A 16,261-nucleotide genomic window follows, 5' to 3' on the forward strand; every position below is an offset into this window, starting at 1 on the left:
GGTCCTGCCAAAGGGCACAGTCAATCACCCACCCTACTTAGCAGATCAAGAGTCTTGCAATGAGGGAGATCCCAGCCGACTGCTTACACAGGTGTTTTGGTCACACAACATGGTAGTTTGCTCAGTTAGAGAGCAGTTACACATAGGGCTGCATACAAGTGAGGTTCAGCATAGACCTTCTGCTCCATCAGACACAGTGCCCAAGGGTCTTCTCTTTTTTGAATCGGTTGTTGAAGAACTCAAGTTGTGTGCCTTTGCACTGCACTCAGCCTTTCCCTATAACCGCTTCCAGGGCTGAGCAGACACTTTTCATGGAAGTCGGAAAAGATCAGGCATTTTTCCAGACTTTCTACAACTAAGTTTTGATTGATGGATCTATTTGGCTTCCCGGTGCCCTTCCAGGATTAATTACATACTAATCCTCACATCCCCAATTAGGATCTTTGTGACTCACATTTCTGAACATGTGAATATGAGCTGGAAGAGAGTTAGTTCTGCTAAAGGCCACGTAGCTTGGGATGCAGTAAACCATTATGAGACAGCTTTAGGTCTGTTAAACTGAAATGGAGGAACAAAGGAGAGCTGAGGGAAACAAAACTTCATGTCACCTGTTTCTTGAGCTAATTGGAAAGAGGTCTGCTCTACCTTACATAAACCCAAGGAATGGAGACTTAATATTGACCACCAAACCCCACAACCATAAACACAGTGGAAGATTTATATTTTGGGGAGCTCAGTCTTTACCTTTGAAAGGATCTAGGACATTGTCAGACTCTTGATCTCTCCCATGATCTTCTTTTAGTCCAACTATCACCATGGCTTTTGATCTTTTACTGAAAATCTAACAGAGAGTGCCCTGTGGCCCATGGTATGTGAAGACAGATGAAGCAGGTATTCTCCAAGTCTGAATTTAATGTCTATCGCTTTGTTTTCTGCAGTTAGAGAAGACTGCACTCTGTGACCCAGCTGGTTTCTTTCAGTCCTACACTTCCACGAGTGAAATCTTCATAAAATGAGGTTAAAAGATTTAGCCATCATCTTTTACTTATGCCAAAGTGATATAGGTAGGTCTGTCGAAAATAACTGTCCATGAGTTGGTGCATATAATCGTGTCTGCTACAATTGAAGAATCATCATCCTTCGTAATCTCTGGAAGACAAACCTCAATTAACAGTGAATGCAGCTGGTTTTTGGAGTTCAACAGCAAAGAGGGAATGAGGGTTAGTGCATCAGTGAAGCATGATAATTGTTTCACTGTGCTTATTAGCTAGCCCCTAAAGAAAGTGAGAACAGTCAGCTGGCAAACAAGCACTGATAAGCTGTCAAAGCAATTCTGTGCACTAGAGGAGATAGTTCTTCTCTACAATACCAATCCTGGAGGAAAGCACAATTTCAGTCAGCTAGGTGCCTAGTGCATAATGGTCCAGGAGCAAAGGGGAGATGCTTTAGCTTTACATAGGGTCAGAAAAGTGAGAGGTTCCCACCCAAACTCTTTACAACAATGTACCACAGCCTTCTTTGTGTCTACGGTCTGCACAGGCAGAAGACAGTCTCTGCCTGCTGTTTAGCTCAGGCTACAATTACTTGTGTTCTGAAGTCAACATGATGAGCTGTAGCTCACCAGGGAGCGTGGCATTCCTCAGGCCAGGCTACAAGCAGCAGTGACAAATATTGGAAGTTGACACTACCTCACAACTAAGGCTCATTCTCAGTCCGTCTCCACAAAAATGCACTGAGAACATGCAACCACCAAGTTCCCGTCTTGGTTCACAGCCCCATCTCTTGCAGCTCCAGCCCTGACACCCTCTACACACACGAGCCTTGCTCACCTCCTTTCCCCTTCCAACCATTCCCATTCCCTGGTCTGCCTGACCAAGCAAACTGCCACTTGCCACGCTGACACCATCCTTCCCTTCGCTGCAGAAGGGCACCTCCTCAGCTCTCTTTGCTTCATAGCTTCATGCCAGTCTCAGCCCTGGCAGATGATACTCACCTTCACCACAAGTTCACTCCAAGCTTCACTGCTAGGCTTGCCTGCCCACATCCTAGTTCTAACACTCCCAAACACACATTTACCAGCTGAGGAGCCAAGAGGTATTAACCCCTGCTTCACCAGCACTGACCAATACTGAGTGCTCCCACACAACACGATACAGTCCCATAGCAGCATCCAGCATTCCCCTCTCTGCTGTCTGTATCTTCTTCATACACCACCCAGGAAGCAGCTCTGCCAGCAGGCAGGCATGGCACTGTTTCAAGGTACTTGAAAAGGAACACCAATAGATAAAAGTGAAGAAAATCAGAAGTACATCGATAGGTAAAAACCCTCATCCCACACCAGGAAAGTCGATACAAGGGAAGAGTCTGGCTCCAGAATCCAAGAATTGTCATGTTGAGTAAGCAGATTTATTTCAGAAGATGCCCAGTGTCTGAAACCTTTACTGACTTCACCAATTTCTCCAGGCAAAATGCAATTACTAGTAACGATGTAACTAGTAACATTCTAAGTAGAGATTGTTAAATTAACACAATGGCTACGCAGAATATGTAAAAATAGGAACCTTTAAGAGGTATGAATGCTGCTTATCTTTGAGCTGAAGAAAAGACTGATAGACATGTGGTTTTGATGCCCGCATTATTTTTTAAGAACCTTCTGTTCAAAAGAAACAGACACTGCAGGTGTAGCCCACCACCCCGCAACTGCCCAGCACAGGGAATTTCTTACAGATCTCAAATGAGAATAAAGCAATTTAAGGTTCTAGAAGAGACCAGAAATGAACACCCTGGGGCAGGCCTTTTTCAACCCTTTGCCATTTGTAGTGGCAAGGGCCAGGAATCTCTTTTCTGCTTACAGAGAAGTGGAGCAATGCCTTTGGAAGGCTTTTTTTCTCCTTAAGATGCAGAAGCACAGACCTTTCTCCTTTTTTTTGGGGTGGGGGAGGTGTGTGTGCAGACTTGGCTGAAGATGTACCCACCTCAGATCTTAAGCAACCAGGAAATTTCTGCCTGAAAGGACTGTCCTCTCGCAGTCTTCTGCAAGAATTACGTTGATGCAGTAAGTGCTGTAAAAAAAATAGTTTTTGCTGTATCCTTAGAGACCTGAAATAGGAAACATGACCTTGCGTTGACTTGTGTGTACTAAACTTTTGTACTTTCAAACCCATTTTTCCCTATTTTCATATGTCTGTGGAAAAAAAGAAGATAGTCTATAAACATCTTTTTCATCATCTAGATCATAAGGGTTGTAAAAGTCAGTCTGAAGACCACTTACATCTGATGGTTCTGCTCTCTTACGCATATAGCTTCCTCTGGTTAACTGCATATTTTCCTGAACTTAGAGGTAAGATTAAAAAAAAAAAAAAAAAAAATCACTGTTAATTATATATGAAGTCCTGGAAATAGTAGCAGATGTTAAATGCCGAAACAGAAAACAAAGAAAGAAGATTCACGAATTTTACACCTTACGAGAGTTTGGATTCAATAGAAGTTTATATTTTTGTTTTCTTTCTCTAGAGCTAAAAAAGCAAATAACATTTTTAAGAATACAATTTTAAAAATCAGTGTTTTATGATTGACATGTTTTCAATCAATTTCTTAAACGGCTTTAGCAAAATCAAATACAATTCCTACAGTTACAGCAGTTCAACACTTATATGAAGATATTTATATTGTAATGTTCCTAAATTACACTCTCCACTTCCCGGAACGGCCCTCTTTCATCACATAATTGATTTAAGTGTCATCTGTGACATGTGTCGTACTCAAACACATACCTGTTTTAGGATTCTAGCCAAATTCTTCTAAGGGGCTTTTAGAGGGATAAATCAGGGTTTTAGATCTATGGCATTTTCTTAACAGGAATACAGATGCAGTTTCTCACTGGAAAGACAGCCCCATTTCCAAATTAGCCCAATTGACAATAGCCTAACAAGAGGAAACATGATGTATACCACACAATTTGTGTTATGTAAATCCCAACGTGGTGCTAAAACAACAGTGAAAAAATATGTTTGGCTAGCGGCAAAAATTCAGCTCTCTTTCCTTCCGCTTCTTTGACTTAATGAAGAGACACACACTTAACTAATTGCTTTGGCAGGCCAGCAGGCTGTCTGCTTAATAATACCATTAGGAATTCCACAAGGTTTCAGCTTGTAATATTAAGGATCTTCAACATATGCTTTTAAAAAGTGAACCCTCAGCATTATTTTCCTTTTCAAAAGATGCTTTTTCTCTCGTTTTCTCACACTAGACATAACAATACTCAAATATGCAACATGCAGTCCAAACTGGGCACTTGTCTGTCACAGGAAAACTTAATACTTAGAGCACCCTTCTAATGAAAGGATATTCAGAACAATTCCAAGTTCACAAATAATAGAAAACTACCTTCCCCACATGCCTGCTTCAGGCTTGCCACATACATCTCTCTGAATGTGCTCAAAGGCACAACAGCTCTTCATTTTACAGGTCTGAGTTGTGAACATGCAGCAAAAATCCAGTTTCATATTCACAACAGAAAACAAAGAATTTAAACACCAAATTGGGTCATATTTGTGCTTCTCCACACTTAATTAGATTCCTTTTTTTGTCTAGTTCAACGCTCTTCCAAGATCTAGTAATCCATAACAAAGCAACATGCAGATAAGCATTTGAAAGATGGCTGGCTTTTGTCTTGGACTCCACTTTTAACTAAAAATAATAACATAACATTTAAAGAAAAAAATACTACTGCCATAATCCAATTAGTTTCCTCCCCTATCTGTTTTATGAAGTACAAAATATAGCAGAAAATATATATCCGCTTCCTACAGATGGCTGATGTTTTGGTTAGAATAGGGGCAGGAGAGGGGGGCAACCAAAGATCTAAACGCATAACCAATAAGGACATCAACATGCTCAGTCTAAAACCACAGCTTCCCAAACATCTGCTCAGCAGCCTAACTTTCTATAGCAAGAGATTCACCGAGCCAGAGAGGAACTACGTGTGAACACAGAGCCCTACAATATTGACCTGGACATCAGCTTGAAGGGAGCAGGCTCAGAATCAGATCACTCCCAACAGCTTTTCTTCCCCTCCAGTGTGCACAGAGCCTCTGATCCAGTGAACACCAGAAGCTCTGCTGATACGTTAGCAAATGCATCACTACTCCGCAGCCTCGGTGTTATGGTATGCTTCACAGGAGAAAAAACTGATGGTTCAAACTATCGAGCAGAGGTCATAAACTAAACAAACCCAGAGCCTTACACATCGTTAGCCAGCATTCCCACCCCTAAACTAGGGTAGCATTTACTCTAGTAAATACTCTAGTAGTCACTCAGCTCACAATCCTTCTCCTTCTGATATTTCTCCAATCTCAAAAAACAATAGCAATCTTCAGGAAAAGATTGCAGGGTAAGAAACACTGCAAAAAGGTACCTCCAGACATAGATAGGGTAGGATGATTAGGACCCAAGAAAGGTGGAATCTAGGACAGAACCTTGCCATCTGCACTCCATGTTCACTTGTAAAGGCAGCCCCGTGACCAACATACCTACTTTACTCTTGGCATAACTGTTTTTTGTGGTTCTTCATAGGCACTGAATGTATCTAATACATGATGCAAAGCTCTTGTACATGATTTTGGATTCCAATATCGAGCTTGACATAAAATTTTAGGAGGTGTGATACTCTCAGTCGTGCTGTGAAGTCTAGCTTGGATTAGAGTTTCTTCTATCACAGCCTCCAGAAAAACTAAAGACCTGGTTGCTCCAGGCATGCTAGTAGATTACATGATCTGAAACAACTGGCACTTCGTAGTCTCAAAGACCCCCTGCACCTTACAAAGGAACATAGCACAAAAAACATTGCAAAGAATAAGAAAAAGTTATGCTGGTGATCGTGTTCACAGGAAAACAATTTGCGTATCAAAGTGAAAAGGCATCTTCTGATCACAACTGAACCATCTTGTATACAGGGTCTCCAACTTGAATTGTTCCAGTTTTGTCAACAGCAAAGTATCTTCCAAAGAGAGGGCTGGATTTGTATATGTGTCGCTCAGATGGATCACATAAGCGGTAACTGCAGAGAGAGAGCACTTCTTCAGAATTGGTGTAGCAAATTCTAAACATCAAACTATCAGTGACGAGCGAGAGGACATGAATACTGATGCTCTGTTTTGGTCACCCTACTAAACTAAAAACTAAATACATATAATTAAGAGAAACAAGCAGTTCAAATGGAGAAAAAAAAAGCCTGATTGTATTCACTTCATCCATGTATAATACATATACAAAAGACTTTATAAAAAGAAATCCCAAAGCTGCAAAGTTAGACCTTTAAATACCTTAAATACCTGTTGCCCCAGGCATTCACCCTAGCAGACATGAAAGAGACAGGGAATATAAAGTTTGCAAGAAAGAAGAGAGAACTTCCTGAATTTTCTTACCATGCAGAATTGCAGAAAGTAGAATGGAAGCCAATATACACAAACCTTTACACTGCATTATTATGTCCCCACACATACTTCAAACCACTTTTAAAACACTAGTCTAACATCTGTTGGGATCTAGCCTAAATCCACTCCCACAGCCTAAGCAGCACTGGTATTTTTACAACCTCTTCAATGTTTCCAGAGGCTCCTTCCTGTCCAGGACCCCAGTGTCTGGGTTAACAGTTGTTAAAATACACCTGCAATGACAGACAGCACCAAATCAATAATGGCTTTCTATCATATATCTCTACACATCTATATACAATAACGGTCTCAAATGTTTACCTGGCACAACACACTGTCCCTTTCATCTCCACATCACCAATAAGAATCTCCTCCCAGGTGTCCTGAGGGAAGGTAAACATCATGCACAGATTAGACATATCCACATGCAACCATTTTTCCAGAGGTGGCACAGTTAGTCCTAGAAGAAGCACTACCATTCCAGATCATCACCTTTACTTGTACCTTCAAAATAAAATACTGCTATATTATGGTACTATTTTAATGAAAACCCTACGGTCACTATATTCGTCCAATTCAGGACCCACTAGTAATTATATCTGGAAAGAAAGATACACGAGTAATAAATCCTGTTCTGCAGTGTGCACTTGTCTGAACCTAAAGCAAGCTTATTCTTACTATGTGTGATAATCTGATCTGTGACCTCTGGTAAATCACCGTTTTTGCGAAAAAAGGAAATTTTTAGTGGAAGTTAAATTTTGCTTCTCATCTACACAAATTTCCTGTTGCAGTCCTTCTTGGAAAACAAAAAAAATTTCCCATTTTAGGAACTTCTTAGATTTGGGAAATTATCAGATCTATCCAGAGCAAATTCTTTGGAAAAATGGCAACATGACGTAAAAACACATAATAGCCACCATCACCAGTTCACTTCATCACCTTCCTAGACAGTGCTTTTTGAACTACCAGAATATTGTCAGAGATGCAGTGACAGACTGCACTATTGCAAGTGTCAGTTTCACTCTTGTGCCAAAGGCTATAAAACACCACCTTGTCAATTTACAAATTGTTCGTTTTTATCATTAATTGATCAATTATACCATGCATGGCTTTCCCTACTCTACACTGAAAGATGAGCTTTCAGTAACAGCCTGCCATTTCAATACACTTACTTTATCCTCTGCCAAGCTAAATAAGCATTCACAGACCTGTGTCCTCCCTCAATGTTTCACACGCACTGACGTGAGCAGAAGCTGTGTATCTCTGGAATCCTGTTGTAAAAATCACAGAATAGCCGCTTTCCTCATCCTTGTAGGCACCACCACACCAGGAAATTGAGTTACCAAGAAACACAACCAAGATTTCAAAAAGACATTTAAGACAGTTATTTTACCTCCTCAAAAGCACTGCAATCTGCCACAAGAATATTTGGCCTGAAGTTCTGTATCTTAACTTTCTTCTCCAGCCTAGTATTTAGATCTTCCAGTGAAGCTTCTGAGAGGATCAAGACTGGGCTACAGTCAGGATAGGCAACCTACATAAATAAACACAAACAAATCCTAAAGCTGCTATAAGAGCACGGGAGCAAAGTTACTGAATGGTAAAAGGACAGATATGTTGGAACCAGTGGCCACATATTAGCCTGACTATTAGGCTGCTGCATTCAGGTTTTCATTTCCTGGAAGTAAGTTAACAAGTAAAATAACGTGCCCTTTCCTATTTCAGTAACCACGGCAAGTTTCATATGCTCAAATTGTAAAATTAAACTTCTATTTATAGAATTAAACCAGAATTATATAAGCTACCACAACTTCTTACAAAATAATACTGTATGCATGTCCCAGACATTTATTCTGGGTGTTACAGATGGAACTAAGTATACCATGTTATGGTATGTTATGAAAGGTACTTAAGACTTTTATGGACCTGATGAACTTACCTGGTTGACTATAACCAACTAACTGGATTTTTCTACATAATGTATCTATCTTATCATAACACCAGAGGGAGTTTCACATACAGAGCAGCAACACTAAATTGCAACTGTCCATTTGTCAGTCTAAGTTTGCTTGGAAGTGGGAGGGCTGCCATTTTGGCAAACAAGGCCAATGAACAGTATTAAAAGAAAACTCCTATATACGCTAGATCCACAGGAAAAAAAAAAAAAGAAGAAATTTTGGCAAGAATTTTAGCATATAGCTTTCTTCTTGTCTTTCTCTTATATTATCCTTTCCCTCCTCCTCCTCATACATGCCTTCACAACCACAAGAAAACGAGCATTGAAATAACTATACAATTTTACCCTCTTTTCATGCCAGGATTCCTGAGTGTCACCCTCCTACTCTGACATCCCTTTTGCTGAAACCATTAGTCTTCTGTATTGGTCTCAGTGCCCTTACATAATAAACGCGTTTGTATAAAAGTCCGTAATTGAATATACCTTCTCTCTTTGTGCAACAACAAGCAAAACATTGATGCCCTACAGGTGATAAGATCACATCAGTAAGGCAAGGTACTCACAGATAATAAGATCACATCAGCAAGGCAAGGTACTCACAATTTGTATCTGCTTAAAAAGCTTACATTCATCAGGTACAGCTCAAACCAATTCCATGTGAGAGACTTGTTCAGACAAAAGAAGGGCATCAGTGGCTCCAATGATATGAAGATGCCCGAGCAAAGCATCTCCTTTCCCTACCTGCATTAACTTTCTGTAATACCATACCTTCAAGCCTTTTCCCACAGAAAGAGAGAGAGATGAAACCTCTGTAACCTTCTTTGGATTTTAATTCCTAGGCCCGCAAGTTAGAGCCCTGGGTTAAGCATCATTCCTTTAAACAAAACACAAGGTAACACAACTCATATTGATACACTCCTAGACCTAACAATGGATAGGGCACGGAGGTTTTCTACGCAACACAGATTACACCATCAAAACATCTTTAAAAATGTAACTTTTTTCTATTCACCGAGACCAAAAGGAATGCTATTCTGCAATGTAATAGTTCCCCTTCAGATATCAGCATCAGACTCTTTAGCCATGAATGGTCAATAGCTTTGAATTTGAAGTAAAATTTAAGCAAGGCATCTCATCATAGAAATGCAGCGTATTCGTGTGGTTTAAGTACACGACTACACACCTTGCTAAACTGGGCTCAGGCACCAATGACGGAATGGGCGGGTTTCAGTGGGTGGGTGGGTGGGAGAGAAATGGTTAAAAGAAAGTACTTCTGAGAAAAAGATCATTCACTTACCTCATCTGTGGTTCGGAAAAGGTTTATTATGTCCTTTGACTTTCTTGGCACCATGGAGGGCTCAAAGTGCACCAGTCGATATGGCTCTGAATTCAGGAAAGTTGTGATCCACTGAGCCACTTCATCTCCACAGTCCCTGCCTTGGATATCCAGTCCAAACACCCTGAAGGGTCACAAGACACATCAGCAAGTTAACTGAAAAGTCAAAGGCTCAAGCATGTTTATTATTCAAAGGCAAACAACTTGTTTTAGTAGTAGTAGCAAGATACAGTAAACAAACCACTTGGATTATAACAAGGTGGAAGTTGGTTTCTGAATTTGGCACATGGATCATTCCCAGCACTCAATCTCCTTGTAGCCACCTTGTTCTGGAAGTTAAGTAACATGGACACAGCCAGTTGATACCAGCTGGTGAAAGAATGAGCCACTGAACAGCCTTTAGGTGCCCAGAGCTAACTGTCACATCAATGACCAGTAACAAACCTACCTGTTTGCCATACTTTCAAGCAAAAAGAGGGTCTACTCTTGCACTTGCGTGAGACTGCAACACCAGAAGATCTCTTACTCGGAGATCAACTGAAAGGTAATTAATTTCAGAAATGATAGTTTGAAAGGATGTGGTTAGTTACTGTAATTGACATTTACAAATGTTACTAATTGTAAATGTCCCTGATTGTTAAGGAAGCTTTCCTTCAGATTTTAGTGCTGTAAAAATTTAGCCAGACATGAGTAAAACTCTTAAGCTCAAACCCAGCATATAGAATAGCTCAGTAAGAGAGGTTAAAGATTTATAATGGAAGCAAAGTCCATGGGCCATAAAAAGCTACTGGCAGCAGAATACAAACAAGTTTACACAAGAAACACTTTCCTGGCAAGAACAGGTAAGCCTCAACTCAACTTTTCAATAAACTTCAACACCAGTCACAAATATTTTTACTACCTTCTTCAAAGTAGTAATTTTGACCCAGATGCACTGCAGTTTCCTCTACCTCTGCAATCATATCCCGGACAGCTTAAAGCCCAGCTCCTAGGAGCTTTCCTTTCCTCCTCTGCAGGAGAGATGAACCATTAGGGTGCTGGCAGCAATCCCTGCTCTGTTTGCTGGGATCCCTCCATCAACTCCGTGACACAGGTTGGGATTAAATGCCATTGCCCCAGACAGCCTTTAACTGCCTTTCTTTTCCCTCCGTTCTCTCAGTCCCTGCCTGTGTGCCTTCTGGCTGGCATGACCACAGAGGTGAGGGTCTTACTGTTCCCCACCCACAAAACAGATCTATCCCGAGCACTCAGTGGTGTAGGGATCCATGGGAATACATCATGCAATTTAAGTATTGCAACACATACTGACAAAGAGGAGAAATGAAGAACGTGAGGCTTCTTAACCAGAGGGCTACAGAAACCCTCTAACATCTGCACAAATAGAAACTGTGCCTACACAATGGCTTCAGCCCTATATTTGACTCCCCCAAACACAGGATTTTTAAATATCCACATCAAATCTGCTACTGGACTTACCAGTTTTAAATATTAGCATCTGCACAGCCTTTTGCAGCCAGACACACTATTGCCTTGCCTCAGCTCCCAACTACCAGGCAGGAGCCAGCACCAATCTGAAGGCATTGTGCTTGCCCAGCGGCAGAATAAATAAGAGTTTCTGCAGAGGGCCTTGCTGGCAGAGCGTACTGTGCAGGAAGACAGCTACTCCCACTCACAAGCTGGAAGGGAAGAATCCATGAGCAAAAGCCAAATCTTCATTTGCCCGAACACAGTACTATGCTCAAACCTCATTCTTACAAATGGCTGAATGGATCAGAAAGAATCAGTTTTGAGCTGACAAATGGCAAATTATTTAAGCACAGCAGAGTAGTACAAAAACTCAGGATTCTTCCTGAGAAGTACAAGGCAATGTTTAACTATGGGTATTGCTAATTTCACATCCAATGACACCACCTACAATACCAGAAAACTTGGTAATTCTTAAAAGTTCATTTACATGCATCTAACTTTTGCTTACTTGCATTCCCAAATTATAGCAGTTTTAAAGCCAGAGAGTGCAATAGCTTATTAAGGCAAACAAAAGAAAAAAAACAAAACAAAAGAACAACAGATCCCTGAGATCTAAAATTGGAAAATCCAAGGTAATTTTTCATTACTGAAATGTATTTTAGTCTATTTAAATATTTTTCTAATGGCACAACAAATTTTAGAAAAATAACATCTTGAAAACTGCATATTTTTGCAGTGTTTGTGTCATTGGCTAACAGCCATTATAGGCAGGATTTTAAAAGACTCTGCTACTTCTCCATGAGAAATGCTATCATTTGTAACTTGCACCTGCCTTGTACAAACAGAGATACTGAGCTATGCTGATCAAGGGTTTCCACAGCAACAGATTTATGCTGAAAGCTAGCAAATGCAGTTCCTTTCCAGCACTCGTTTTAATTATAGCAGCTGGTACATCAGCCTCCTCTGCTATCCAAAGGAAAGAGACTTATCAGTATCTTTGTAGGGGCTAACACCATTTACAGTTACTAAATAGTCTTACATATTAGCTGACATTTCAGCAGAGAAGATTTCTGCTTCCCCCTGGCAATTTCCCAACAGGGATTTTAATACATGGATAAAATAACTGGGCCTGCATTGATACAACAAAACTCTAGGCACACAGCTAAATGACTACGTTTGTCACCCGTTCACCTGAAACCTCTCTGAGGTAGCACCTACAGGGAACGGCTTGCCCTCTGGGGATGCCCATCTTTCCCCTGTGACCACAGAGTGAGCCTCGGGCAATCAAGTCTTTAATTTAGGCACCTCAGTTAAATCCCTATAGACATGGGTGAGGGAATCTAAACTCTGACAATTCCAAATGGCCAGTGTGTATCAAAAAATGCTAATGCATATACTAGTGGTGACCAAAAAATACCAATATGCATGACTGAGGCTCTGAGATGCAATTGCTCACCCAAGCAAAAATGAAAACACTAGAAGTAAACACAAATGAGTAAGCATGACATTCTATGAAGCCGAAGATCACAGTTCATTTGGCAGATGTACAACGTACGGTCTTTGAATACTGTGTCATCTTTTCCTGAGATTTGTTTTCACCAGTGTTTAGCAGATTACAACTAGACCTTTTGCTGTGACAATCAGTCCTGGTCTCCTGTATAACACACGGCAGAGAATTTCACAAAACCACAGAATGGTTTGGGTTGGAAGAGACCTTAAAGATCATCTAGTTCAACCTCCCTGCCGTGGGCAGGGACACCTTCCACTAGACCAGGTTGCTCAAAGCCCTGTCCAACCTGGCCTTGAACACTGCCAGGGAGGGGGCAGCCACCACTGCTCTGGGCAACCTGTGCCAGTGTCTCACCACCCTCACAGTGAAGAATTTCTTATTCATGTCTAATCTAAACCTACCCCCTTTTAGTTTAAAACCATTGCCCCTTGTCCTGTCAGTACAGGCCCTGGTCCGAAGCCTCCTTCCATTATGCAGATGGGGCAATAGACCCCCACAGAAAAGAAGTGGAAGCACCCAACTTTCCCCCTCCAATTTCTCCGTAGGAAAATGCAAACCATCCCACAGTCTTTAAAGGCAAAGCACGTGAAGTGAGAGACAGTATTTAGAGAGAATGGAGGGGGAAACCCTCTTCTTCAGTACCTGCAGTTCTGCACGGGGTTTTTCCTGGGGACCTTTATAGGCAAGCACAGCTTCTTCATTTCGGGGGCCTCCAAGGTCAAGTGCCCGTTTTCACAGCTGACAGAAATGAGGACCAGCCGCGGCTCCTGGCGAGCTGTAACCATGTGCCCATCTTCCTTGGTCACAAGCCAAAACCTGCAGCGCGACGCGGGGGGGGACAGAAACGCGTTGAGCAGCGCTAAGGGGGCGCAGGGCACTTCCCGCCGCGCCAGCACAGCGGGGGCCTCTCCACAGGCGCCGAGGAAAACCCCTCACCAACGCGGGGCCGAGCACCGCGGTCGGGCCCCGGGGCCTGTCCCCGGCCCGGCCCGGGCAGCAGCGCCGCGCCCGCCGCCGCCGTACCTGTCCCGCAGCTCCCCGCTCTGCAGCCCCATCGGCGTCACCCGCGCCCGCCGCACCGCCACCCCCCGGCACGACTTCACCGGGTACACGAAGAGGCTCAGCACGGTCCCCACCCGCTGCAGGCGGCCGCGGCGGCGGCGCCCCGCCACCCGCCTCCACCCGCCGGCCCACCGCCAGGCCCCCAGCAGGGCGCCCAGCGCCAGCAGCGCCGCCGCCGCCCCCCACAGCCAGCCCGGCCGCGCCGCCCGCAGCGACGGGCCCAGCACAACCCGCGCCCCGCTCATGGCGACTGAGCGCCGGCTGCGGCGGCGTCTGAAGGGGCCGGGACTGGAGCGGGGGCGGGCCGCGGGCTGGCGGCCGCCCCCCTCCGGCCGCCGCCCCCCGGCCCCACCGCGCCTGAGGCCTAACGGGCCTCGCTGCGGGCGGCGCCCCGGCGGGGGTTTCCCCCGCAGCTGCCCGCAGCCCTGGGCCGAGGTCTCCGCGGGGTCAAGGCCTTTGGTGGGAAGAACACAGGGTGGAAAATAAAAGCTTGAGTGCACACTGTCAGTGTCCAGCGTGACAAAATACAGGCAGGAAATAATGTGTTTCTTCTAATTTCTGGGCTTTTATTCAAAGCAATGTTGCAGAATTGCAGAATTTACCTAGATGATTCTGTGGTTCTGTGGAGGTGTTCAAGAGTCGGGCTGACATAGCGCTGAGGGATACGGTGTAGTTGGGATCTGTCAGTGCTAGGTTAACGGTTGGACTAGATGATCTTCAAGGTCCCTTCCAACGTAGATGATTCTGTGATTCTCTGATTCAGAAGAAGTGTGTAGAAATGCTTGAGCATGTGAAATTCAGCCATTTGGTTTGTCTCGGAGAAGAAGGGGGACACAGGTGGCTGGAGGCAAAGAGCTGGTGTGGGGGGCAGCAAATGGTGCCTGAGGTTGGGATGGGGGGCCGTGTGCCGTTTGGCTGCCTCGGGGCGTCTGCCCACACCAGCTGCCTGGTACCAAACTAACGGGACCCCCCCTGAGAGCTTCCCTCTTGTCGGCAGGGTCGCAGTGAAGTCACTGTGTGGGACACCCCGCTGCGAGGCAAATAGGACATTACAGAACAGGCTGGAGTGGCAAACGCCGCTGTTGTCACGGGTCTCTCCTCACAGGCAAAGCAAAGCCTCAGCTGTTGATTTCCCCCAGCTCCCCCGCTCAGGCTTGCAGCGATCTGAAGGCCAAACTCACAAGTTGAAATTTTTAGGATTAATGTGCCAAGACCAAGGTCCTGGCAGGTGGAAGATGGGAAAGCTCAGTGTTGGGCATTTCTGAGAGATTCGGACAGCCCAGCACAATGGAAGTACTGGCGGACAACATCCTGGCGGACAGAAACACTGAAGATGTGGCTATCATGGGTCTCTCTGACAAGTGCACATGGGCAGCCAAGCCAGGAGGGCTCCTCACAGCCATCTCGCCTCAAGAAGTGGGCTTGATCACAGGCCATCAACGGAAAATGTTCCTCCTAACGGGAATCACCATAGCTGGCAAAAAGCGCAATGTGATTTGTGACAACCTGCTGGTGGATGAAGACAACACGATGGATATTAGAAGCAAAGGCAGTGACAGCAGATCCATCTGTATTGGCAAGAAACCCAAAGCCCTGACCTTCCTCATGGTCAAGAAGGGAGTCCATGGAGGAGCCCTCAGCCAAAAAGTCCATGATATGATTGTGGGCATGAAAGCATGAAGCAAATAGTGCCAAAGAGACAGACATCTTCTGCCTGAGCACAGGGGCATGGTCGTTGCTGTAGCAGAGAAGGGAAATAAACCTGATTTTGTTGTAGATGTCTTTGCCTGCTGCTTTCAGGTGGGGGCGTTGCTGGGCAGGCAGCAGTGCTGGGACTAACAGTCTACCTGACCTGCTGTGGTGCAGACAGGAGTAACATGTACGTTCCTCAGCAGGACACTCAGTATTACATGAGTGGTCTCCTGGACATCTTGGGTAGTTACTCCCTGTTATTGTCATTTTACTGATTGATTTTGGGGTGAAGGTCACTGATAACATTAGCTTTGGGAAAGGGCAGGAGGGCAGGCAATCCCTTTGCCCTCTTGTTCACCACTTTGCTGTTTAAATCATGCCCTAATGCCAGTCATGGTTTTTGAGACCTACCTCCTTCTACATGTAGGCCACAATGCCAGACTTCACGTTTATTTTGAATCTGACCCTGGAACAAGCCCGGTTCATTCTGGAGATTAACTATTGATCAGCAAAGCCTTGTGCTGCTGTTGGATTGTGTGGGAGGCGCATGCACAGATAGCCTGCCACCTGCTCACCTTCCACATCATTTGAAACTCCTTTTTATGCTACTTTACTGAGCAAATTGGTTTTTTTACAAGGTAAGTTACCTGTCTTGCATCTGTGGCATGGGTATCTTCTGAAGGTTGCTTCCTTTCCATCCTGCTCAGTCACACCAGCCTCGAGATCCCAGGTCCCTGTAAGCACCCTCAGGACCCTGAGGAGGACGTGGAGTTGTGCCAAGCACTGCAAATTTCCTCCTCCAT

The 16,261-nt window shown here is 44.0% G+C and overlaps 2 protein-coding genes across 2 annotated transcripts; one reads left to right on the forward strand and one right to left on the reverse strand.

The window, feature by feature from the left end:
* Positions 1-3,470: 3,470 nt before the first annotated feature.
* LOC141920684 (mitochondrial amidoxime-reducing component 1-like) lies at positions 3,471-14,031 on the reverse strand. Its single transcript, XM_074817860.1, has 7 exons — positions 13,728-14,031; positions 13,347-13,520; positions 9,689-9,851; positions 7,828-7,968; positions 6,756-6,817; positions 6,596-6,667; positions 3,471-6,058 (listed from the first exon to the last, which is right to left on the reverse strand). Exons 1-7 carry the CDS (start codon positions 14,009-14,011, stop codon positions 5,929-5,931), a joined length of 1,026 nt encoding a protein of 341 aa, XP_074673961.1. The 5' UTR covers positions 14,012-14,031; the 3' UTR covers positions 3,471-5,928.
* Positions 9,441-15,500, forward strand: PFN3 (profilin 3). Its single transcript, XM_074817861.1, has 2 exons — positions 9,441-9,621; positions 15,061-15,500. The coding sequence occupies exons 1-2, from the start codon at positions 9,600-9,602 to the stop codon at positions 15,444-15,446; spliced, it is 408 nt and encodes a 135-aa protein (XP_074673962.1). The 5' UTR covers positions 9,441-9,599; the 3' UTR covers positions 15,447-15,500.
* Positions 15,501-16,261: the final 761 nt, after the last annotated feature.

The sequence above is a fragment of the Strix aluco genome, chromosome 3, assembly GCF_031877795.1.
Source record: "Strix aluco isolate bStrAlu1 chromosome 3, bStrAlu1.hap1, whole genome shotgun sequence".
NCBI classification, from domain to species: Eukaryota; Metazoa; Chordata; class Aves; order Strigiformes; family Strigidae; genus Strix; species Strix aluco.